We start from the raw sequence: 26,239 nt of genomic DNA, 5'->3' as shown, positions 1-26,239 counted from the left end.
ATCAATTCACATAAAGGTGTTCCCAAGGCATTTTATCATGGAATGCCCCAAAATTTACTCACTAACAGCTAAAGTAAGTCATGCCACAGAACATATAGGAAATTGGCTCTTATCGCTAAGATACAGTTAGTCCAGCCTGCTACCCTGCTATGAGCAGAAATGCTTGTTAGAACTATGAAAGATAAAAGCATTTTCAGTTGTTCAAGGGTAGTCAAAAGCTTTCTTCCAAGGCCAAAATCTGTTCACATAACACATGTGTATCGATTGCTATGTATACAGTACATTAATACATTCAAAACAAATCCTAATCAAGACACTTGGCTGGGGACTGATTTTAGATAAAAACCTTCAGATCAGAGTAAAACTGAATTTGTGCATAGCTGCTAATCCAGAATCACAGGAGAAGGATATATGACTTTTTGTTTGGTTCAAATTTACTAGACATCACAGGGCACAATGAAATGTTAATGAAAACGTAACTAGAATTTATTTCAGCTGAAACAGTATGTCATCTTTAATGGACATATTTAACCATTAACTGAATCAAGTAATCCCAGCTACTTCGTGTATACAAAAATATTCCACTTCGCTGCCATGTAAAGGATGTGACCTGGGTTCAACTTTCCTTCTTGTTGCATATCATGGCTACCTAAATACTGAAACTTTTTTTTTATGAAATTCAGCAATTTTATAGTTTTGGAATCTGATGAGAAAACCTATTGTGCTGGGCCTCTACTGTTATCCCGCTATATAGCCTATGTAAATTATGTCACGTACATGCACCTTGTATGTACATCTGCAAGGAGTGCCAATAGTCATTTAACTGAACTTCCCAACTAATTAGCATAGTGTACATATGCTGAACTGCAAGAAGTTGGGAACATATGACAATGCCACACAAAAATTGTAAAAACATCCATTTTAGGCAGCCACCTGCTTCACTATTTCAAAAGACAAAACATTATTTTCCAAAATTGGCAAGTTTTGCAGCACACCAAGCAGGAAAACACAGCCAAACTGCTGAAGGAGCTAGGGCTTAAATTCTGTGTTCTTTTTGATCAAGGAACAACAACTAACTGGCATGACTGATAAGTCATGCAAAGTGGAGCTTTGATTTCCAATTTCTTTTCCTTCCATCTCCTATAGAAAATAGTTACTAAGGGAGTTTTACTGCACAATGGAAACCCCAAGAAATGTTGAGAAATACATTCACAGAATGACAGTGATTTTAAAAAATTGAAACAAACAATTTGGATTTTCTTGAAACCAAAAAAGGAAAGCTGCCTGTAAAACAACCGATTTGTAGTTCAAGAGACACCATTCCAAATATCTACCCATTCAGTTCCAAAAAAAGAGGGCACACATTTCCCTTAGCACCAGAAGGCAGCTATGGCCAGATGTTGACTTGAGCTGTACATACATTCGCCAGTGTAATACCTTCTCCTTCAAACTTTTTGCCTTATCTAATCAGGGAAGCAGTGTTGGCACTTGAGCTTTAGATGTGCTTCAACATCTCTGTAAGAGGAAGACAAATTCTCAGGAACTACAATATTAAACTTTGCAAACTATGACCAGAGAAGCAGCACAAGAATCTTTCCAACACAAGGCTTCTGAAGGACAAGCTTAATGTTGGTTCTGGTCAAAAGAATTAACATGCAGTTATGCAGAAAGCTACATAATGAATAAGTAGGTGTCAGGCACACCTGACAGGTATTCTGCTAGCCTCATAATAAATGGTGGAAGTTCTAGTATTTCCCAATTCCGCTGCAATTAAAGGCTGCATAATAATGTTAATTACTTGAGCTTTCCCAGTCTTCATCCCCTGTTTTCAATTCAGCATAACAGTGAAGTTACAACATTTTCTAGCAAGATTACACTGTAACCACACCCCCTACAAATTTTTTTAAGCAGAAAAGCGCAAAATACAACTTAAGTTCAAAACAGGAAAGAAATACAATTTAATATTGATTTAGTTTATAGGACAGGTTTCCCCCTTCCCAAGTACATTTCTCCATATGAGGAGAAGAGTTGTAAGCTGAAATTGTTGTGCTGAATGCTAGAAGCTCAAAATGCAATTGCAAATAAAAGCATAACAAAATACAAACAAAGAGATCAGTAAAGAAGGCTACAGTTCTTACATTACAATATTAGGAGAAAGCCAGTTGTTTTTTGAATCCTTACAATACTCCCCACAATAAACCACTGCCATGCGGTGTTCCACATCACTCCTTTTCAGAGGTGTACCAAGTCTTTAGTCGGGTAGGAAAAAAGCTGTTTTGAGTATAATCTCAGCAAGCAAACAGAGTCCAATTCAGCAGAATCACTTTCAAAGCAAAGCTTCTTCTCTTCTCCTTTCTTTCTTTCTCCGATAAAAAAATAACTCACAAACTGATCTTCCTTAACCATCTTAAATCTCTGGTTCCTCCATTGTTGCCAGAGAAATGGGTGTTCTGTTGCCAGTGCAATACCAATAATGAATAGAGGAGTGGAAGATGGTACAGGCCCACTCAGAATCCTGAACTACACTGCAGTCAAGTTACACAGCATCCACTGGCCACAAAACTGACAATGTTGATTGCTCAGCAAGATGCATTTTCATGTCAGCCACTCTGTCTCAATGCAGAAATGGCAGCTCAAGGGCTGTGAACAAGCTACTAGACTGATGTGTGTACATGTTCAAAAGGTAAACATGGCCAAAACACTGCTAAATTAAGTTCAAAGCTGGAGAGCAATTGCCTTCGAAAGTTGTGTTTTTTTTAAAGGAGTATGGTGTTAGGAGATATTGCTTGAACTTTGCCCTTCAATGGGAATGCAGAGGGATCACACATACTGAAGAAAAGCCAACCTTTGGAAGACCGACCGAAGGTCTCTCAACTAGAACGGCATACTATTTCCATCCCAAATAATGCAAAGTAGAGCTGCAAAATGCAAACACACAATTTGACAATTCTTGGGAAGTTATTAATTTGTTGGAAAGGATACAACACATATTAGGATAAGGGAGAAAGCAAAACACACAGACCAGGCCTCTCTTTCCTTATTTGGTGACAAGAAAGTGCAAGAAAGCGTTCATTGGGTTTTGTTCAGTTGTCAGACTTTTGCACATCTGTGTTCTGGCCAAGGTAAGGGACTTTCAGATTTTTCTGCAGCACATGAGCATCTGCTGGTTCTATCCTCTTGTAGTAGTTCTTCTTTGTCTCAATGATTTCAAACCCAAACTTTCTGTAAAAGTCAATTGCTGACTCATTGCTAATCTGGACATGCCTGGGATAGAGAGAGAAGCAAAAGGGAAAAGGATATTAGCTTCCTCTGAAAGCTGCATCGTGGTTCGACATACTAACGAACTGTGTATCTGATGATTGGGTGTGGGGGAACGAGAAGGGTAGAGAAGAGATACAAATGTTGCCAAGATGGTGCCTGAGAGTCTGAGGATCTCAGGCATGGACAGAGGACCATCCACGTTCCATGTTACCTTCCACTACCTAACCAATATTGTGAGTTATTTGTACTATGTCACTAGAAAAATAAGTTTTCAACTTTATCCTCAGATCACCATTCAGATCACCACAAATACATTCACCGTTGTGAATGTGGGACCACCTTTGGCAAGCATGATGAGTGAAAAGCCTTCCTCCCAACTTTGAAGCTGCAGAGATGGATGGGGAGAGTCCTGGCGGCTTTTGGGGTGGGGGAGAGCCCTGGAAGCTGCTGGCACTTCTCCCCACCCATCTTTGCAGCTTTGAAGGTGGGAGGAAAGCTTTTTGCCCATCTCCACCCCCTTCTCAGATCCAAGTTTGAATGAAAATGGGAGTGGGGGTTGAGCCAACCTCCCCACCTCTTTTTCCAGCAGTAGAGAGGTAGGGGGAGGAGATTCCTGCAGGTGATGCTCAGCAGTGGAGTTCTCAGCCCCACTGCCAAGCAGCACCTGAAGTCCCCACTTCTTTTTTGTGCTGGAGAGAATCACCAGGAAGGGGGAAGGTCTGTCAGCCGTCATTCAGCAGAGCAGCTTTGAACTTGCTCACTGAGCATTAGCTTCCTCCAGGCGTTCCTTGAAAGGTTGGTGGGATTCATTTGCTACCGGGACGGAAGCACCTGCCTTCAGTCAGCCAGCTGTGGGGAGCAGCAATCCTTTTTGGCTTGACTTGCAAAGCCAGCCGAAAACTGTAGACCCCTGCCTGCCACCCCTAACATGAGCAAAAAGGTTGAAAATTAAGTAAAACGGGTGGAGACCCTCGACCCTTCAAATAATGGACTACAACTTCCAGCACTCCTGACAATTAGTCATTCTGGCTGGGGCTGATGGGAGCTGGAGTCCAACTACTTATTAAATGACCATAGGCTCCCCATCCCTGATGTACCAATGTCTGAAGTTTTCTTAGTCTTCCGTTTTTAGAACAGAATCGTTGTGCTGCATTTGGGGTGGGGTGTCTACCGTGCCTTTGTGATGCTCCACAAAAGAACAACACTTTCGCTGCAGTGCAGAAGACCAGTAACAACCAAACCAGTTGGGCCTCCTTTGGAAGGTGTGTGCCTCAACTGTGGTGCCTTGGCCAGATAGAGGTGGAGACTATTCTTTAAATACCCTGGATTCAGACCCTTTAAAAGGTCTTAAAAGTTCAAAACCAGCAGTTTGAGTCGGGCCCCACAAACAAACTGGCAACCAATGCAGATGATAAAATATCGGAGTTATATATGCATTTTGTCACACCCTAATTAATTCAGAAACGTTGGTTTGGCCAAAATGCAGCTGCATTTGATCAAACTGAAGTTTCTGAATGCTTTTCAACAGCACCCCCATGTAGAGTGCATTGCTAATTTGGATGTTACTAAGGCATGAAAGACAATGGTTAGGATTAAAGATTTGATAGTGGTTTCTAGTTCTGATCCTCAAAAATAAACAAAAATCTGAACATTATTACAATTGTGAGAGCATAATTTGGACCATAGTGAACAGAAACCAAAATATGTTGTCAGAATCTAAAGGACCAGGAATTTATTTCTGTGTAGTAAAGTAAGATTTAGATTTGTGTTGTTTGCTTCATTACAAATGTTGTTTTTAAGGTCACAGGAGTTGTTAGTGATTGATCAAGGAAAATCATGAAGCTTGAGGAACTATGAACCCTTTCAATGTGCCCCATCCCCTAACAGAGCTGTCATTCCACGTGATTGATGGCCTCATCTTTAACACTATTATTCTAATTCCAACTGATTTCAATGGAGCTTTTTTCATGTAGTGAGCAATTTCCCCCCCTATGTATACACTTTTCTCTAGTGACAAAAACTGGGGGGAAATGCATATAGAAAATTGCAAACATTGGGGAGAAATGCATACAAAGATGCATATGATCTTTTGTGGAAATTTGTAAAAAAAAATCTCAAATTGATGCAGAAATAGAACAGAATTAACTTGAGCTGAAAAAAGAGATCCCTCCATCCCTCCGAGGCAACAAACTATTTTAAATCAAAAAAGTTGCTCCCCTGCTCCTTTCAGGATCTTTATGTGCCCCTGCAAAGTCTATATGAAGGGCCGGTGCTACCATTTAGGCGAACAGGGCAGCTGCCTAGGGCGAAGAACTCAGAGGGGCGCAGCATGGCCCTGCCTGGTCCGCAGCCTCTGGGACTCGCAACCCATCGCCCACTTCTAGCACCGCTGCGGGCTCTTCCTGGCCAGCGCGGCGGTGGGGGTTGACAGCAGTGGCCACCACCTGCAGCCATAGGATGACTGGAATTGGCGCAGCCCTGCCAAGCAGAGACAGCAGGCAGGAAATGCTTGCGACCCCAGCAAAACACACACTCTCTCTCATATATATAAATGCCGTTTTCCATGCTCTTGCCCCTGGCTCCAGTCATGTCCCTCCCGCCTGCAGGCAGTTGGACTTCTTGTTGTTGGAGCGAGGGAGGTGAAAAGCGAGAGCAGGAACAAAACGCTGCAGACCCCTGTTTCTGGGCAAATCCATGGCCCTGTTTGAAAGAGCGGGGCAAGAATGTCCGCTTTAATCAATAGCTGCAGTTGCTTTGCCTTTGAAGCCCAAGCAGAGGGCAGCATAGCTCGACATTGAACATTGACATTTTCATGTGGTACACGGGGGGGGGGGGGAGGAGGAGAGAAAGAGAGAGGAGGTATCGCAGCCTTCCCCAAACTGCCCCCTTCAGATGTGTTGCACTACAAATCCCACACTCCTGAGCCAATTGCCCATGCTGGCTGAGGAGTATGGGAATTGTAGTCGAACACATCTGGAGGGCACCAGACTGGACAAGAGCTGCTGCACAGGTTGCTCTGGTACTGAAGACAGACCCTGCAGCATTAAGAAATGATTTGCTATCATGAAAGAGATTTGAATTCTTACAGCTTCCTGACTTGCATTTAGCACATTTCCTGGAGAGCTGTATAATCCAGGGGTAACTGGATTCTAAGAAAGATACTTGGGAGTGGGGGCAGGGAGGGAAGTGTGGTGATTGCTTTGAGGCATTACCTGTGAGTGAGTGGGGCATTTGTCATAGGTATTTCCTTCATTTAAAAATAAATAATCCTGGTCTAGTAAGACTAATGGCGATCATACACACGTCTACTCAGAAGTAAGGCTCAGTGAGTTCAATGGCGCTTACTCCCAAGTAACTGAGTATAGGATTGTCACCTAGGTGTGCTTCCAAGAAGAGGGCTTTGAGAGCTATGAATCTAAAGGCTTGGCACACCTATTCCAGGTTTTTCCCTTGATGGTGTTTTTCTGGAGAGAGAAAAATGACAGGAGAGGTGGGAAAACACGGGAGTAATACAAGTGGAAGACGCTGTCCTCTGGACCCCCTGTAAAATCTTGTACTGTGCGTGATCGTGGGGGCATTGTCCACGTGCAGGCATGGAAGGGGCCAAGCGGTGCTTTCTGCACCCCATTTGCACCCCTCCGGGCACCTTCAGTCTCCGCACGAGATGGTGGGTGCCCCCTGTTGGATTTGCGAAAGATAATCAAAAAATTATTATTACTTATTCTTGCAATTTAAAATAAATTTAGCAGTTTCAAGTTTTGTGCTTTTTATTTTTTCTACAAAACATCTGTTCTTAAAAATTGAAGTTGGCAATTTTTGGGGTGTCTGCACATGCAAGTAGCTCGCCTTGCCTAGGGCACAAAATAGTCTGGCACCGGCCCTGTCTATATGGGCATGCTGGGTAGTAAGAATGGGGGGGGTGTCTTTTTTGCTAAGTGTAAGCCGCTCCGAGAGCCTTTTTTGGCTGAGGAGCGGGGTATAAATATGATAAATAAATAAATAGTAATGTTTGCAGATATGTTTACAGTTACATTTACATGCAGTTTATTCATGTCTATTATATAGTTTAGCAGACAACTATTATAGAGTTGATCAAAGGACATTTAAATATATATATATATATATATATATATATATATATATGCAGTACTATTCAAATAAGACGGCATTATTTATCCAAGGAGTAACATGCCTATTATTAAAAACATTTTAACCCCTCTCTTCAGACAAGAAGGCTCCCAAAGCAGCTTTCATATGATCAATAAAAGTGAGACTGTCTCTACTGGCAAGCACAAACCCGAAATGACATGACACAAAAGGAAAAGGGGGGGAGGAGGGAGGAGGAAGACAGTGGGTTTAGTCCACACATTTGCACTGTATAGTAATGTCAATATATTTGGAGGCTGTATTGCCCCAGCAAATTGTGGTACATGATGCTGAAAGTTTAACATCTGCAGTGCCTTAGTGCCACAAGACTTGAACAGTATTTTCATTCATGTCACACTAGCAATGCTAAGCACAACTAAAAAGGCACACAGCTAGTCTCTTCCCTCTAGGAATCCTATGATATCTAAGAATTTAGCAGTAATGTTTACTTACAGATAGATATTGTCAAAAGTTCCATCTTTTTCACAGATGTTTAACACATGATTCAACATTTTTGTTCCTGTAAAGCGATGAAGACAAAAGGGAAAAAACAAAGTTACTCCTGATCTTTCTGTGGAAGATCACCACAACACATCCCAAAATCAATGCTCCTGAGCTCTGAAATCAGAAATTTAACTCCAACAGAGAAGATTAAGCTTATTATTTCATTAAAAATGGTTTAGGTAGTTTCTAGCAAACAGTATCAAATATTTTAAAAATCCTTTAAATTATTGAATTTATTTGTAAACAGACAGAAATTTAAGATTAATCAGAACAATGAAATTCATTTTGAAGATTTATTCCTGACATAGCACATAAGTGGCCATAAGTGGAGAGAGGACACTTGATTTAGCATACTGTTCTGCAGAAAATGTGTTTGTTCAAAATTTCACAGCACACCAGTATCTTTCACTACTGATCATTAGCTGATAAAATGGTCTGCCTCTGGAGACTTGTAAATCTGGAAGGTTTCCTGACATATCTGGAGGATTTTACTGCAGATTTGGCTGGCGGTCCTGCTAATGTTTTGGAAATCAGAGATGACTCGGGCTATGGAGTCCAAACATCCTTCACCAAGCCATAGAGTTATCTTGGCTCATTGGTATTCCAAGGAGCTGAGAACAATAAAACATTTAGAGTGCAGATGGTGGAAGACTCTAGACTGGAGGTGTTGAACTTTTCAGCCCGAAGGCTGAATTTAATTTCAGAGACGCTCTCAAGGGCCAATTCCAGTGATGGGTAGGTCAAAGGAAAACCACCCCCCAGCATATTTCAGTTAAAAACCTGCACAAAAGCTAGCACACCACCATATCGTTGGCATTCTGGGGAAGGGTTTGTGGCCACCTAGCAAACCCCGGAGGGTAAGAATTTAAAGCCCATCCAACTGGGTCAGATTTCTCCTGTGGGCTTGAGGATCAACGCCACCACTCTAGACAAACGCTACTGAACACAGATTAGAGGCCTTCTTGGGGCCTATTCTGTGGTGGTGATGGTGGTGAAAAAAGACATTTCTCCAACACCACTGTGTCTACACACAATGTTGGCCAACAGAGCTTTTTGTTCAATCCAGGTCCAGAAGGTCAGTTGTGACCAATTTGCATTATGTTTTGCAGACAAAAATCACTCGTATCCATTCTGACTTAGATATCACAGTTTAATAGAATCAAAGATGGATATAGCCAAGGGCAACGCTTGTTATGGATACTTTTCAGCTATCAACTGCCCAAGGATGTAGCTGAGACCAACTGTGGATTTCTGCCTGTTATAGCTTGTAAAATCTGCCAGGGCTAGACAGACTGTGTGTGTCAGAAGTGGTGAATGCCACACTAAAGAATGGGGTACTCCCAACTGTTTTAAAAAGATGCAATGATAAAGTTACTTCTCAAAAAACCTAAATTTAGATCCCATGGCTTTGGAAAACTGTCACCCAGTCTCCAATGTACCATTCTTAAGTAAGGTCCAAGAGCGGTGGTGACTCATCAACTCCAAAAAGCTTTGGTGGACACTGATTATTTAGCTCTCTACCAATCTGGGTGTCAGCTTGAGCTTAGGGAAGAAACTGCCTTGTTTGATGACTATCGCCAGGGGATAAATGTGGGGAATTCAACCATAATCATTCTCCTGGACTCTCAGTGACTTGTGACACCATGATATTTTCTGAACAGTCTCTCCAGGTTTGGACTTCAGGGCATGGTGTTACAATCGTTTCTGTCATTTCTATAGAGAAAGGCTCAGAACTCGGTCTTTGGAAACTTCTATTTCACACCATATTGGGGGTGCCTCAAGACCCCATCTTGTCATCCATGCTTTTAATCATCTATACAAAATGCTTAAGTGAAGTCATCTTGAGGCTTGGGCTAAAATATCATCAGTATGAAGACATGTAGCTTTACATCTCATGGCCATCTAATTCCAAAGATGTCATGGAAATCTAGAACGGGTGGACAAGGACCAACAAATTGAAGCTTAATCCAGACCACATTTTGTGGGTGGGGATACCTTCTGATCTCTGCATGGGGTTGCATTCCCCCTATACAGAGCTATGAGATTGTAACAGAGAAAGGGCCTTTTCTGTTGTGGCCCCACATCTTTAGAATGTCCTCCCCCAGGAAATGGATATGGCCTCCTCTTTTCTGGCCTTTATGAGGATTATAATTTATTTCAGTCTGGTTTTGTATTCTGAAGTCAGTTGTATTCTGCTTTGTAAGTGTGTGTGTTTTCCTGAATGGTGAACAATAAATCTATCAAAATATAATAAAATATGTGTTCTCTTACAAATAAGTGCCAGCTTTTGATTCTATAAGCCTTAGCCATAAATTCCATACCCAAGAGCCACCTGACCATTTGCAAGACAGCCTTACCTATTCCCAACCTTCGGTAAGGGGCCAGACATCCAAGCGTCATGATGTACAGTCTTTTCTGATTCTGAGAATGATCTACTCTACAGCACACTGCACCCACTGCAATATCATTGAAATAGGCTGCCAAAAAGAGGGGTGGGAAGAGGGACAGGAAGAAAGCGTATTTACTTTGATTTCTTATCCACCATATTCCTAGTGTTTGAGGCAGATAAAAATGTAAGAATACTGTATGTTTAAACCAGTAAGACACATTTCCATGTTAAATATGTAACAATGGGCCCATTCAGAAGACACCTTAAACCATGGTAGTTAAGCTAGAAAGCCAGGCTGTGTTCAGAAGACACTGTAAACCACAACTTTCACCACAGTAAACAAGGCTCCTTGGCGTTATTCACTGTGGCTAAAGCCGTGGTTTAAGGTGTCTTCTGAACAGGGCCAATAAGAGTAAACTCACTCTTGCTTGATTCCATACATTAAATATTAGGACAAATAAGGTCTAATTCTCATTGAAGCAATAATCTGTGCCAGGCTGGAGGGGGCTCATCTGGGGAAAAAAGTAATAATAATCCTGCACACAGAAAGCTAGCATGTCATGGAAAAGGCTAGTGTAAAACCCTTTTGACTGGCATGGTAGCTTTCTACATGCGGGGAATATTCTGCATGAGGGAACATTCAATCACATTAGTCCCCATGTGCAGCTTGAAGTGATAAAATCAAGACAAGTTTACAAACTCAGTAAGAACTAGGCCTTAGAATATTGCTGGAAAATATTCAAGCCTAAATTTCATGAGCGATTACTGTTTATAGTTCTGCACACCCTTCAGCAAGAGCAGCAAGAGGGGCCTGAGCCTTCTACTTTAACTTGGAGCTGAAGAGAAGGTGGGGATCATCCACACCAGGCAGGTTCAGTGCCATGACGGAGGAAGGCCAGGACCTTCTCCCCAGCTCTAAGGCAAGAGAGTGCAGCTGGAGCTGGCCATGGTACTTTACGGCCCAGGCTGGCCACCAGCAAAATAACCTTTAGCCTTTCCCTCCAGGTGTAGAGGGGAATTTGGGATTGGCCATTTTGGTGGCAGCCAGCCAAGGCAGAAGACCTCCGCCCGCCCCCCCGCCCAGACCCTCCTGCTCCCTCCGTCAGCCACAAAATCCTGGAGCTAAAAAGGGCAGCAAGTGCACTTCAATGTCAGGGTCTATGACTGCAATTTCAGAGCCAGTCAAAATTTGCGAGCCTTACTTGAGTCTGCAGGAGAGCTTGATGAATTGATGCCCACAGACAAGTGCATATGATTGGGATAAGGTATGTGAAGCAAGAGTTGCATAATTCATTTTAAAGGTCACGATGTAACAAATGAAAAGAGGATTTTAACGGTACATATGAAAAATCATTCACAGCTTCACAATGAAGTTACACTGAAGCCAGTGATAATACTAAAGTACTGACAACTTTACATGATCTATTCCTCATTAGGAAATGGGTCACTGCTTTATTAGCCAGCTGAAAGTTTTAAAGAGCCATCAAGGATAGTTAAGAAATCATTACAGTAGTCCACCTGAGTGGATGTGAAAGCATAGATTATGATATGCTTTCACATGGACCTAGAGGGGTAGCTCAGGCAGGTGGATAATGGCCTCAAGATGATGCCTGGATAAAACATAGGGTAATCTGCGCACGACATAGAAGGCTTTGCATTCACTGATTAATTTAAGACATCTGAAAAACCTAAGCTCAGGTAACATCAGTTGTTCGAATACATCAAGAAGCACTATGGACAGCCATTATGTCCACCAAACCCACCAAATAAAAAATCAAGACCTCATACCCAGCTTGGCGAGTTCGCCAACCTCTAACACATCCTTGTAGAACTTGTCATTGTAGCTGACGGGAAAGATGACTTGGTTTAAGCGTTTCAGCTGCTTAATGTTGTGTGGCGTCACATCACCCAGCTCAATCCGGCTACTGGAACAAATTAAAACATGCTCAATACCTCTAGGAATCCCACTTTTATTAAGCTATACTAGATACAATAGCACTGGCCACCTTGACACACTCAAGATTTTTGATACACTACTCCCACTTCAGGTGCTATATATTTCTGCACAGAACCACCCTAGATCTATTATTTAGGAACTACTTACATTTAGTAGGCATAAAAGCTAAAATACAACACTGAAATTGAAATTTGCCCTAGTTCTTTTATGTTATACTGATCTTACAACAAGTGGAACTTGTTTATATCGACAATTTATTCACTGGCTGTATGCAAAGCAACAGGAATCCAACAATCACCTTTTCAGCTCTTCAGTGCAAAGTTCTCTGAATTGCAGAATACATAGGTAGCAGCCTGCCTCTCTTCACCCCAGAAGAGAGAAGGCTTAGTTCTTCCCGTATTTGTTGGCATGTGCAAAGTCTTGGGTGTTTTAGAAAAGGGCAGAGAGGCCTCTGCAGGCACTGGGGAAGAGGCAAGAGAAGCCACTTACTACCTTTTCTGAAACCCATCCGAAGGTGAACTGTGCCCCCCCCCCCCACAAATCTGTGCCATGTACACAAGTCTCATGGAGGGAGGTGTTTGTGGCAACCAGAAATAGCAATTAAGTAGTAAACAAAGCCACAATTTATGGACTCTGCAAAGTGAGCGTCATTTAACAGTTGAAAATGACACTAATTCCTCAGAGTGACAGAAAACAATATGAGCCACCATGCTGGAGACTTGAACCCACAGGCCGTATGAAAAGAATTCTCAGTCCTTATATTAATTTAAATGCATTTCTTAGCCACCTTTCAATACTAAACTGCAACCTTCCCAAGGCAGCTTACAATGTAAAGCAGGCAATTCTATATGCATGTAACACATTCATAAAATAAAATAAATTTTAAACATATTTAAGAGGATACCACTTAAAACAATTCAAATCCAAAGCTTAAATAAGCAACAAAAGCAGTATACAATAAAATCCTTTCAATCAGAAGCCAAAGAAAACAAACAAACAAACAAATTCCAAACCCTCTTAAGGACAAAAAACAGATGGAGCCAGTTGTATGGGAAAGAATTCCATGGTGCAGGGGGCATCGCTGAGGTGGCCTTATCTGTAGCATTCGACAACCTTAGAGGTCTTAATGGTGGCCCGGCAAATAGCCTCCAACAAAGATCTTAACACACAGGGCGTGAAGGCAGGCCTTCAAACAATCTACACCCAAACCATTTAAGGCTTTAAAAGTCAAAACTAGAACTCTGAATTGGGCTAGGAAGCGCACCAGTGCAGCTGGTACAGAATTGATGTAGTATCATTCAACTGTCTAGCCCCAATAAGGAGTCAAGTGGTTGACTTCTGCAAAGATGAAGCTTCAGAGTCATCTTCAAATGCAGCCTCACCGTTACAGTAGTCCAGTCTGGGTGTAGTTAGCAGATGCATAACTGAGATTAAGTCAGTTTGTATCAATCAAAGTTGGTAAGAAGCAGTCCTAGCTACTTCTGCTGTGGACTTAATATATCTTAGAATCATAGAATAGTAAAGTTGGAAGGGGTCTATAAGGCCATCGAGTCCAACCCCCTGTTCAATGTAGGAATCCACCCTAAAGCAGATGGTTGTCCAGCTGCCTCTTGAATTCAGCAAAGCTTTTACCTAATTTGTTGATCAGAATATCACAAGGCACTTTGTCAAAAGCTTTGCTGAATTCAAGAGACAGCTGGACAACTATCTGCTTTAGGGTGGATTCCTGCATTGAGCAGGGGGTTGGACTCGACGGCCTTATAGGCCCCTTCCAACTCTACTATTCCATGATCTGTACTTATTTATTTATTTTATTTAAAACATTTATATACCGCCCTATATCATTAAGATCTGCGTACAGATAAAAGCATACAGCATAAAACAACAAATATGCACAATTAAAAACAAATTAAACCATGAACCAAATTAAAACGATATATAATTTAAAAGCAGTAAAACTTCCACAGAAAGCACTAAATCCAGAAGAAACACCAAGCAACGAACTTGGTCCTTCAGTGGGAGTGCTACCTTGTCCAACACCAGTTGAATTCCTCTATCCAGATTAAGCCTATTTCTCCACTCACAACACTTGTTTTTTTTTTCTGGATTAACCTTCAGCTTGTTACCCTCATCATCCATTCCAAAACTGCCTCCAAGCACCTATTCAATAGTTTCATAGCCTCCCTGGAATTAGTTGGAAAACAAAGGTAGAGTTGCATGTTATCTGAATTTGATTACACTGCAGCCAAAACCTCTGGATGATTTCCCTTGGCAACCTGGTACCCTGCAGAAACTTTGGACTACAATTCCCTGGGATGATCTGAGTTATAGTCCAAAACATCTAGAGCACACCAAGATGCCTATCCATGATGTAAATGTTACATAGCAAAATAGAATCCTACAAGCCAAAGGTCATGGGGCTGAGCATAAGTCCCTCAGCACTATCTTCTGAAACTAACATGCCAGGTAGAATTGACTAAACCTAACCCAGCAAGCTGATCCAGGAGACCATAGTCAATGATACTGAAAGCCACCATGAGTTACAGGAGAACTAATAAGGTTGCACTCCCCCTGTCTATTGGCTGATGTACGTCATGCACCAGGGTGATTGGGACTGTTTTGGTCCCAAACTCAGGCCTAAACCTGAGTTTCGGAGGTTTGCCCCTGGATGGGTTTGGGATGGTGGCTGCATCATGTAGGTGACCTGCCGCCATTCCGGATCCACCCCGAGGCAAAACCTCTCATCAAGACAAGCCCTAAGTTATTACATACATTGACACTTAGATGCATTTGGTGTTATAGTCATTGCTGAATCTATCCAGAATGATGCACGCTTGTGGTACCTAGCTAGCTAAATAGGTTTTGCTTACTAACACATCAGCGCCAACATTTTCATAGTTAAACCTGGACACAAACGTTCTTAGCAGTCTTTGCAAATCATTTTAGTTCTGTTATACATGGTTACATCCACTGAGATCAAACTGAGTTCATCCTCGATGGACATCTCTCTAGCTCAGGCTTGCTAAAAATTAACATGCTAAAAGTTTTCAATGCCTTCATTAAAAAAATGAACAAAACAAATACTTTTAGCTATTAGACAAACTTGTGATATTTATACACCATGGACAGTATCCTCTATTGTCCCCTGCACCAGCTAGTGCAAAAGGAACTAGCAGTTCCTGAAAGAAACAGAGTGGGTTAGTGGACCCCATTCTGAGAACGAGTCCTAGCGCTCATTTTGGTGCTTATTTTAGGAACTGCTAACTCCTGTTGTGCTAGAAGTCTGTTTCACTAACGCAACAGAACTAGTGGAGGCATGGCAGTATATAGGTTACTGCCCCATATATAACTATGATGACATACTTTTTTAGGTTTGCCTACTACAAGTCAAGTATGCTTAATTGGATTTCAATTGATTGAGGCTAGAGAAAAAGTTCCAATTCTGGAAAACCCACAACACTTATTTATACTGATAAAAACAATAGAGCACAGTCTATAAGAGTAATTAATGGTAAAATGGGAGAAGATAGAATTTTAAACCATATCTACTACACTCAGAAAGTTGCTCATAAGGACAGATTGTGCAAATCTATTTATTTATTTATTTATTTATTTATTTATTACATTTTTATACCGCCCAATAGCCGAAGCTCTCTGGGCGGTTCACAAAAACTGGTTTTATGCTAGCTCACTTAAAAATGAACAACAATGTGAAAGCTTTCAGGAAATGTTTAACTCTTACTTTAATGTAGGTTTTAATAAGTGATAATACACTGAAGTTTTGAAGAGCTTCTTATTTATGTAGAAATATATTCAGGCAAGGAAACCCTCATTAATATAAAACCCAGGGATCTCAGTCAATAATCTAAGAACTTCAGGTATGACTCTTACTGGGTTTGCCAACATTAGAAAAATGTTGTCTACAAAAATGGTGGCAGAATAGACAACCCACAGACAAATTTCATGTGACCCACAGCCTCATTTCAAAAGCCCTCAGCGTGTGATCAGTTCAAATAACTGGCAAGGGTGATCTGTCCCTTCCCTGGCAACCTGCTGGGTGGAAAGGAAGCGGGAGAGAGAAAAGGGGCAGCCCAGTCACGTCTAGCTCCGGCCTTGCTCACTGCTGCTTTAGCCCTACCCAACATCAGCAAGCACCTCCTGACAGATCACCTAACTGGGAATATAACCCTTGACAGCAAACGGGTTGCTAACCCCTAGGCTAGCCTGAGTTGCCAGGGCAAGCAGCAGGGGGTGATGATAGGTGCTGCTCTGTGCCCCTGGTGATGGGTAAGGCAGTAAATTGGTGCAGATACTGGCCAAGGAACTCTAATACATTTGAACTACTCCAAAAAGCCTTTTGATCCAAGTTATTTTTTCTTAGCACAGTGAGTAGATAAGACCACTCAACTGCTTATAGCCTATCATGTATCCAGCACTACTACTGTTGCTGGAGTTTTGGTATAGCTGCTAAAGTAAACCTTATCCACAAGTTTACACTCTGAGCTGGGGAGATGTCCATCTAGGATGAACCCAGTTGGGTCTCAGTGGATGTAACCTTGTATAATAGAACTAAAATGATTTGCAAAGACTGCTAAGGAACGTATGTGTCCAGATTCAACTATGAAAATGTTGGCGCTGGTGTGTTAGTAAGCAAAACCTATTTAGCTAGCCAGGTACCACGAGCATGCATCATTTTGGATAGATTCAGCAATGACTATAACACCAAATGCATCTGAGCATCAACGTATGTAACAACTTAGGGCTTGTCTTGATGAGGGGGTTTGCCCCAGGGTGGATTTGGAATGGCGGCAGGTCACCTATAAGATGCAGCTGCCATCCCGAACCCATCCAGGGGCAAACCCACAAAGCTCTGCTTTAAAAAGCAGAGTTTTTTAAAATACTGACTTTTTTTTGCTGTGGAGGTGTGCCACAGCTGATGGCAACCCCCGATTGGTACATTGACCATTTCAAATTTTTTTTTTAACTGTATATAAAAATGGGAGGGAAATAGGCTGCCCTCCCCGCCCTCAGTGCAGGGGCTTGGGTAGCGGTGGTGCTTGGCGTGGAGGTGGCAGGAGATCCAAGAGTTGGGTACGGGCATCCCTCTCTTCCTCTCCCCCCCCCCCCCCGTTTTTACTTATTTATCTATACATGCGAAGCTTCGCACGTACAGATAAATTGGAGGGAGGCTGCCTCCCCACCCACCCCAGTACCCACACCGCATGCAGGGGGCTTGGGCGAGAGGTCCGAGAGAGGAGAGGGGAGGGGAATGGAACAGGGCAGCCGGAGGAGAGGGAAGAAGAGAGGGACACGTGGAGCCCAAACCAACTCTCCTCCCTCTGGCTGGCCTGTTTTTTAAAAATTTATTTTTTAATCGCATCCACAGGTTAAAAAAATGGGGGCGGGGAGAGGAACGGGGCAGCCAGAGGGAGATCAGAGAGCCAGCTGCCCCATTCCTCCCTGGTGCTCAGCCCGCCGGCGGTGGCAACTCCGCATCGGCGCTCCCTCCCATGCAGATGCCAGGAAGGAGCACCAAAGCAGGAGCCCGAGGCCTCGCGGCGCCAACCTGCCGCCATCAAGATGGGGTCCTAGTAAAATATGCAAAGTAACATGTTTAATACTCAGGGGTTCATTACACATGAATCAGCTGCTGTCTGGCTCTATGATGTTAAGGTTTTGTGGTCTGAGTTGTGAATCTTGCATGCATATCAAATTTGCATATTCAGGATTTCTCTTTTCCTGATCCAAGCATAGAAGCTGTCAAAAGCACCAACAGAGTCGTATTCAGTTGTTGATCTGAGGTTGGTGTCAGGATATTGCAGGTAGGTTTATTGCTTCAGCATTTCACAAGCTTCTTGCAAAATGGACCTATAGGTGACTAGGGTCATTGTCTTTTATAAGGGATACCCCTCTTTATGGAGCTTTTCTATGAAATTGCAGAGATTCCAACACCGATCCTCAGTGCTTCAGGACAAATGTCCTATAATACTGAGACAAAATTTCCTGTGAAATTAGGCAGCTGGAAAGTACAGATCTCTGCAAATTGAGAAAAACACAAGTACAACCTAGGCTAAATCTTAGGAGCTAAATGGCTGGTGCACATCCTCTATATTGGCCACTTAGAGCTGAATAACATGAATAGAGGTGTGTGTGTTTCCTCAGGTAAGTGAGGAACTATGAAGTTACAGTTGTGTGTGTTGCATGAGGAGGTTGGGAGGGATGTGTACATAATTAATCTTGATTTTATGATGTGACATCTTGATTTTAATTATGTCACAGGCTTCCAAGCAGTACAGTATTTTTTACAAGCCAGGTTTCCCCTCTAACCGGAATAAAATAACTCCAAGAAGAAGGGAAATATTTTTATTGATGGTTTTGAGACACATCCATTATCAGTATGAATATACTTTTAACATACTACGGGAATAAATTAATCATCTACTTCCCTAAACAAAGAACCAGGAAGTTCTTTGCACACTGCGTGAGTGGGTAGGAATTCATTCCACGGGAACAGCATTAGTTAGCAACTAGGGGTGAAGTAACAGCAACCACAGAATAAGATAAAGCCAACCACAACTATCTGTTTTGCTGCCCTCTATCACACGTTCAGAAGCAGACAAACTTCCCTACATCAACTGCGCGGTAGGATGATCATCTATATTCACCCTGTATCTCATTGCTAGATGAATTTGGAAGTTTTGTCTTCTTGATGAGGTCTTCTCTTTGTTGTGCTTTGCTTCAGCCTTGACATGAGAAAATAATGGAACACTGTCTTTACTTACTATAAACCAGTTTTTAGAAAGGTAATTAGCAGAAACATCATGATCGTGATCTAAGCTGCCATCTTATAGCAGCAACATCACCACTCTCAAGTATTTTAAAATACTTGAGAACTTTTTAAACCAGAAAAGACTATACCATCTGCCCAGAACAGCAGTAGCAGCTGCACTGCCAGCAAGGACAGGGGTTAAGACTGTAAACCTCTGGGTGTGCATGTGTGTGCGTCCCCTGCCCTGGGAGCTTTGAGGAGAGCAGACCTAGAAGCCATGGAAGCTGAACCTCAGCCTGGCTGGGAAAGCCCTCGCACAGATGACCGAGGGTAAGCCTGGTAACATGCTAGTGGCAGAGATCAGTATTTATTCCCGAGCCACTGCTGCAAATCTGAAGCCAGAGGAGAGGACTTGATATATCACTGTGTGCCTAATAACCACTGCACCTGACACTTTTAAGGTTTGGGAACCACTGATACCATTTGCCCAGAGTTACAGGGGCATCACTACTGGACGCAGGAACACCTGATCTCAATTTGGTTTTTGGAGAGCAGGACCAAGAGCTACATGATATAATTGTTTGATACCAAAGAAAAAATACCTAAGAAAAAGCTTTGTTGTTTTGTCTGAGGAATTTACCAGAATTCTCCATTACCTGGGTACACTTTACAAAATCTATCATTATAAAGGCATTACCATCCACCAATAAATCTGATTTCACTGTTTACTGTTCAATGATTTTAAAAATCATTATTGTTGAAAAGCAATATATAACTATTGTAAAATAAATGAATACCAACTTGGTAAAATGTATCAAACACAGAGTTTTGCCACCCTTGTAAAAACAGTGTGTTTCCAATTTAAGGCATTATAGCATAACCCAACTTAAACTGTTCATTCTCTACATACATTACAGCACAGGGAGTGAGGGACACCACGATGTCTAGTGATCCATCTGGGTGACTTCGTTATAACCATACTGATTGGCTCAGTGTCTTTACCTACCAATGAAAAGGGGTATTTCCCTCCTGCCTCAGAAAACATTGTTATGCTCAGTAACTACTACCAGCCCTTGCTTCTGGTAGAAATCTGTAACATGAGTGTAATTCTAATGCCAATCAGTATGCACATTTATTTATGATTTATTTAGGGTATCTTATACAGAGTCAAACGATTCATCTATCTAGCTCATTATTGCTTTTCTCAGCCCAAAGTGGTGATGTCAGGAGTGAACATGGGACCTTCTACATGCAAAACATGAGCTTGACCAGAAAACTATAAGCCCCTCTCTATAAAGACTCTAAATAATAGATTTCTAAAATTTAGAATAATTTAAATTTCCTTTTTTCTTGATGGTTTTAAATAACTAATTTAACACTGTATTGATGTAAATCAATTCATCTTGCGCAAAGCTACTATCAATAGGAAGGCAAAAGACAACATCCTAGAAGTGAAATGGGAAGGGTTCAAAATAGGTAAAGATCCTCAAAACACAAGAGCTCAGCAACCAAGATGCTCCAATGGTCTCTACAGATAGGATTTGGAACCCAAATAGACAACTGACCCAGTTCTCACGTTACAAAACCCAAAGCTTCTTAAGTCACAAGTTGCTGAGAATGAAGTGAGTGGGCTGGATCCTGCTCCCACTGAGCTAAGCAACTCAAAAACAAACTATGGGTTACAATCTAACTTGTCCCTCTCCCATCAAATTCCAAGTTCAGATATCACAGACAACAATCCAGGGATGGTCCTTGGGCTGCTTTTTTTAGTTTACTCCTGCTCGTTCACAGCTACCTAGGATCAGTCTCAACCTTGGGTAGCCATGACATGTGAACCAGAACACAGCAAATAATTACCCCTTTGACCAACTAGGACACAGAATTCTAGATAAGTTTTGAAGCCTTGGCAGACTCTGTGAGCTTACTGAGAAAGGAGAGAGAAGTATATCTTTTAGATTGTAAGCCTGTGGGCAGGGACTGTCAAGAAATACTTTTGTAAGCCGCCATGAGAGCCTTTTTTGGCTGAATGGCGACATAAAAATCCTTAAATAAATAAATAAATAAGTAATGATCAGCTCACCACATTTTATGTAGATATCGCAATTTCACAAAGTCTATGAAATACAGTGTTTTTCATTACATAGTATAATTGTTCAAGCTGCCTTATCCATGGTCATGTCTTGTGGCAACAGTTGCATATCCATTTCACATGGTGCAGTTTATTTCACACATGTGCACATCAGGGGAGGGCAACCTGCGGCCCTACAGATTTTATTTGATTTTTTTGCCTACAACTCCCATGATCCCTCACCATTGGCTATACTAGTTTTGGTTACTGGGAGTTGCAGCTCAAAACTTTTGGAGGACCAGAAGTTGCCCACCCCTAGTAAAAATGCTTATTCAATGTTCTCCTTCAAGGCAAAAATGTAATATGAAACAACCCTTAAAAACCTTAAACTAAATTTTGGCAGTGCAGTAGAGCAGCAGCAAAAAAACCCTGCTGCATTCCCCATTTTGCTGCTCCACTGTTGAATTTCAATGACAAACTATGCTTGTTTTCACATAACACAAGAGAAAATCAGTCCTTTTGGATGCCTCTACAGCAAATTTGATAAGGTTACTGTGGCATTACCCCACAGTTCTGTTCCCTTAGGTATGTTTGGAGCTTTGTATGTCTAGTGAGTGCAGAATGTTGGACTGAGTGGGTGTGGCTGGTGATGCTGTGAAAGGGGAGAGGAGTATAAATGGGGGAGTCTAGAGCTTGGGAGGTGGTTGGTTAGTTGGTTGGGAGTCGGGAGTGTCAGTGGTGTGGAGAGTGAAAGGAGATAAGATTTTAAGAGACTTAAGATTACTGTTTTTATTAAAACTAGTAGATTAAGCAGGTTAACTTGAATTTGAAGTAACTAAGATCTGTTAAACAAAAATAAAATGTTACTTACACAGTAAAACCTTTTCAGATTCTAGCCTTTACCCTCTCATATGAGGGAAAGGTTGTGTTTTACCCTACCTTCAGGTTGTTCAAGTGGTGGCGCTTGGCTTGAGGAAGGTTTGCGTGCGACAAGGCCAAGTGTGTGAGGCCTGTGTCGTGACAGTTACAAAAAGGGCCAGTGGGCCCAAGCAGCCCACATGTTGACCATCCCCAGTATTAAATGAATATATGCAGTGACTAAAAAACAATCACCAGGCAATCAATACTTTTGTTCTCTATTCTTATTCACCTGTGATGTCAGAGAACCTTTTGTAAGTTGTTTACAGATAAGGCAAAACCAAAATAGAATGACACTAAGAAGCCACTTGTGCTAGAAAGCAGGAACCTTTGGACCTGTCATTCTGTCAGCTCCAGAGTGGCTCTGCTCACCTAGACAACTCAGTGGTTCCCTCCGACAGGGGTACAGTTAGAAAAGTTTACAGGTAAGGCTTAGCCAATCTTAATGATCTGTTTGTCTTACTGAAAGATCTGGCTCTTGTCTTACTGAAAGATCTGGCTCCATTCCTGCCTCCGTTTGCTGGATTTTCCCTCTCAGGTCATGGCACTTGAGAACCTGCATTCTACTCTGCTGACTGTCCCAGAATCACCATCATGATAAATGATGGAAATTGCTAAGGTACTATTAATGGGTGGTTCATCTACTTGGTTAAGTAGTTCTGTAGGGGGTTGCACTCTGCGTAAAAGATCAGGCTTGCAGTTTGGGGATGCTCTTGGATCCAACATTGTCAGTAGAGGCACAGGTGGCCTTGGTGACTTAGAGCAACTTTTATCAGCTTGGGATGATGCGTTAGCTACAATCCTATCTGGACAAAGGTAGCCTGCTACAGTTCTCCATGCTCTGGTAAAATCTCCTTTGAATTACTGCAATGCATTATATGTGGGGTTGACTTTGAAAACAGTTCAGGAACTTCAGCTGGTCCAAAATAGGGCAGCAAGATCATATTATACCAGTGCTCTGTTGATCTGCACTGGCTTCCAGTCCGTTTCTGGCACAATTCAAAGTGCTGGTAACTTGTAAAGCCCTAAATGGCTTGTGGCCAGATTACCTGAAGAATTGTCTCCTCCCTATACACCTACCCAGACCCTAACATCATCTTCAGAGGCCGTCCTCCATGCATCCCTACCAAATGAGGTGATGCGAGTGGCTACTAAGGAGAGGGTCTTTTCAGTGGTGTCACCCTGGTTACCAAATGCCCTCCCCAGGGAGGCCCACCTCATACCTACATTGTGATTTTTTCATTGACAGGTGAAGATCTTTTTATTTTTCCAGTCTTCTTAGTTCTTCAGGCTTGTTTTTAAATATGTTAATATGTTTCAGATCTTTACACTGCTGCTGGTTTTTACTTTGGTTTATGCAGTTTTATTGTATCATGTTGTATTTTCGTTTTTACATTTTGTGAACGGTCCACAAAGCTTTGACTACTGGACGGTATAGAAATGTAGTAAATTAATTTAGTTGGGGAAGTACCTAAAATAGATAACCAGTTCAGTGCATTTGTTGTTATTGCCTAGTGGCTAGAAGGTTCTGTTTTGTCGGAGCAAATCCTGTGCAGAGCTGAACTGGCCCTTCTTTATTCTGCTGTAGAGGTCCCCTTCTGAATGGTAAAATCTGAGCAAGAGTATTTTAATACACAATTAAATGAATGATTGCTACATAAGTTTTACTGCTTTTAAATTATATATTGTTTTAACTTGGTTTATGGTTTAATTTGTTTTTAGCTGTGTATATTTACTGTTTTATACTGTATGCTTTTATCTGTACGCTGCCCTGAGATCTTATTGATATAGGGAGGGATAGAAATGTTTAAAATAAATAAATAATAAATAAATTCTGATTCAACTGTTATTGAGGAATAAACTCCCCTCAGCTCAATTTGAAACTAGTTCTGTATTTATAAACTTCCACAATGATAATCTTGAAAGAGCTTAACTATTTTCTATGAATTTTTCCCAGTCAATAATGTTAGCACAGTCTTTTAGTCTTACTTTCATTTCGGTTATTGCTAAAAAGCATCTCCATTTTTCAATGTATTCAACCACCCATAAAACATTTCATCATTATTATTTTTATTCATATCCATCCAGGACATTAATCACCGCTCAGATATAGATCTCCAAGATACTGCCCCAGCTGATTTTTAAGGCTCCAGGGAGTGATGCAATCTTTTGAGCTACTAGCCTAAAACTGGGGGCAGACATCTCACCATCAGGAGTGCTCTGTTCGCTGTTGCTGAAGAGTGCAATGAGCCCAGTTAGAGAAATATAGCCTCAGGTGATCGAGCTTTGCAAAGGAAGTTCCACCCATTTACTTGCAAGTAGTTCCAGGTGGGAGATGAATCCCAAAGGTCAATGGAGGTGGCAGGTTGACTCAGAAGGGGGTGAATCAAAAGGGAAGCCTAAACTTCCCTTTGGGAAGCGGCAAGGATCAGCCCAATGTTAGCCTTTTGACTACTTGTTGTGATAATGGACTGGGCTTTGAGGATTTGGGGGTTTGCTTTACTTAGGATACTTAAACACGCAAGTACATACATTATGGGTTGGCATTAGAAGTATACTTGAATTTAATATTTCAAAAGTTTGTTAGTTTGTACATACTGTGAAGTTCTTCTTTCAGTAAACAATTGTAACTATTTCTTCTTGCCACACGTGTAAAACACCTTAGCCATTTTGAACTCAAGATGTTATCTCTCCAGCACAAGGAAGCGCTTGTACTTGGGCCATTTCCCAATCGTTTTCGGGCTCAATCCGATGCATGTTCGGGCAGAAAAAAGTCCTACATGGCTGGCTGGAGAATGCTGGGAATTGGAGGGCTGTTTATTTATTTATTTATTATTACATTTCTATACCGCCCAATAGCCGGAGCTCTCTGGGCGGCTTTTTCTGTCTAAATATGCATAGGACAGTAGCCTTCAAACTTTTCAGATCGACTCATTTTTATCCCTAACTCCCCATATATAGCCAAATCTCTCTCCCTCTCTAGGATGATCAGATAATAATAAATAGAACAGGGAGCGTGGATAACCACACGATACAACATCCCGGCGTGTCAGTTTCCACGGCAAAGGAGCTCTGCCCCGTCTTTGCACGTCAACGCCTCCCCCGCTATTTCCTTCGCTCTGCTAAAAAGATTCAAAAGGGAAAGGGAAGAGGGTAAGGGAGGGAAGGCGGCGGCGGGCTTGTTGCTTTGCCACCCGAAGTCAGGCGGGTGAGACCCAGCGAATGCAAGCCCTCCCCCGGCCGTGGGCGCGCTCGTCCCCTCGGAGGTCCACGATTACGTTCTCCCGGAAACGAGGCACCGGCAGCCTGCTTCGTCCTCCCTCGTCGGGAAAAGCGGAGCAGCGACCCAAACAGCCCGCCGCCAACGGAGGCTGGGCCCAAGAAACAAAGACCCGCCGCCGCCGCCGCCGCCCGAAAAGCCTGAGGAAGGGAGGACCAGGGGGCTGCAGGGCTCGGCTGGCCACGGAGAAGGGCGGCCGGCGCCGGGCCCTCACTCACCCCTTCATCGCGGCGAAGGGCCCCGAGATCTTGGCTCAGCAGCGGCAGTTGGACGGCGTCGGCTATGGCTCCACATGGGCCTCAGGCCACTCCGACCCACCGACCGACCGACCACGCGACCGCTCGCGCGCGCGCGCACACCCCGCCCCCTCGGCTGGGCTCGACCTTTCACCCGGCGTGACGGCCGTGGCTACGTGCTTCCTGGCGCGCCCCGGCGCAGAGGCCTGGCGGGGCTGTGGGCAGAAGCGCGCAGGGCCCTGCTTCCGGTTGAGAAGCCTCCGCCGCCTGCATAGACGTGTAGCCGTTAGACCGAACCCCGGGGTGGACCTTCCGATGCCAGCCAAATCCCGGTCCCGCTCCCAGGCCGGAAGGGAGGGGCCCGTAAAGTGACCGAGCGGCGGATCCAAAGCTTGGGACAGCGGCGGTGGGCGCCCAGGGAAAGCACTGCCTCGGGAGGGAAGGAAGGAGGGAAACCCACCCACCCCCGCTCTTTCTAGCCGGAGTCTTATTTCTGTGAGACATTTTCATCACTTAAAAGCACTGCCTGTGAAGAGGTCAGCGGGTGAAGCTGGCATTTAAAAGCGAGTCAACAGAACTGGAGACTTCTGTGTGTGGCTGAGCGCTAGATTTGGCCCGGGAAGAGCCTCGGTTGGCTTTGTTGCAACCGAAAGGGTGTTTATTATTGTTGATTTTGGGCTGGAAATCCTTACAAGCCTCAAGCTGATTTCT

The 26,239-nt window shown here is 42.8% G+C and overlaps 1 protein-coding gene across 1 annotated transcript; it reads right to left on the bottom strand.

Moving 5' to 3' along the window:
* Nucleotides 1-459: 459 nt before the first annotated feature.
* On the bottom strand, nucleotides 460-25,613 carry NAA50 (N-alpha-acetyltransferase 50, NatE catalytic subunit). The gene is made up of 5 exons (XM_063128893.1): nucleotides 25,511-25,613; nucleotides 12,089-12,225; nucleotides 10,269-10,388; nucleotides 7,861-7,927; nucleotides 460-3,264 (listed from the first exon to the last, which is right to left on the bottom strand). Exons 1-5 carry the CDS (start codon nucleotides 25,516-25,518, stop codon nucleotides 3,084-3,086), a joined length of 513 nt encoding a protein of 170 aa, XP_062984963.1. The 5' UTR covers nucleotides 25,519-25,613; the 3' UTR covers nucleotides 460-3,083.
* Between the last annotated feature and the right edge of the window lie 626 nt (nucleotides 25,614-26,239).

The sequence above is a fragment of the Elgaria multicarinata genome, chromosome 6 (assembly GCF_023053635.1).
Source record: "Elgaria multicarinata webbii isolate HBS135686 ecotype San Diego chromosome 6, rElgMul1.1.pri, whole genome shotgun sequence".
NCBI lineage: Eukaryota > Metazoa > Chordata > Lepidosauria > Squamata > Anguidae > Elgaria > Elgaria multicarinata.
This window is presented reverse-complemented; position numbering and strand designations above follow the sequence as displayed.

Coding starts and splice junctions, on each gene's coding strand:
- NAA50 (XM_063128893.1), bottom strand. Junction 10,389..12,088: donor TGGCGAACTCGCCAAGCTGG/GTATGAGGTCTT, acceptor TCTTTTTGGCAG/CCTATTTCAATGATATTGCA. Junction 3,265..7,860: donor ACTTTTGACAATATCTATCT/GTAAGTAAACAT, acceptor TCTCTATCCCAG/GCATGTCCAGATTAGCAATG.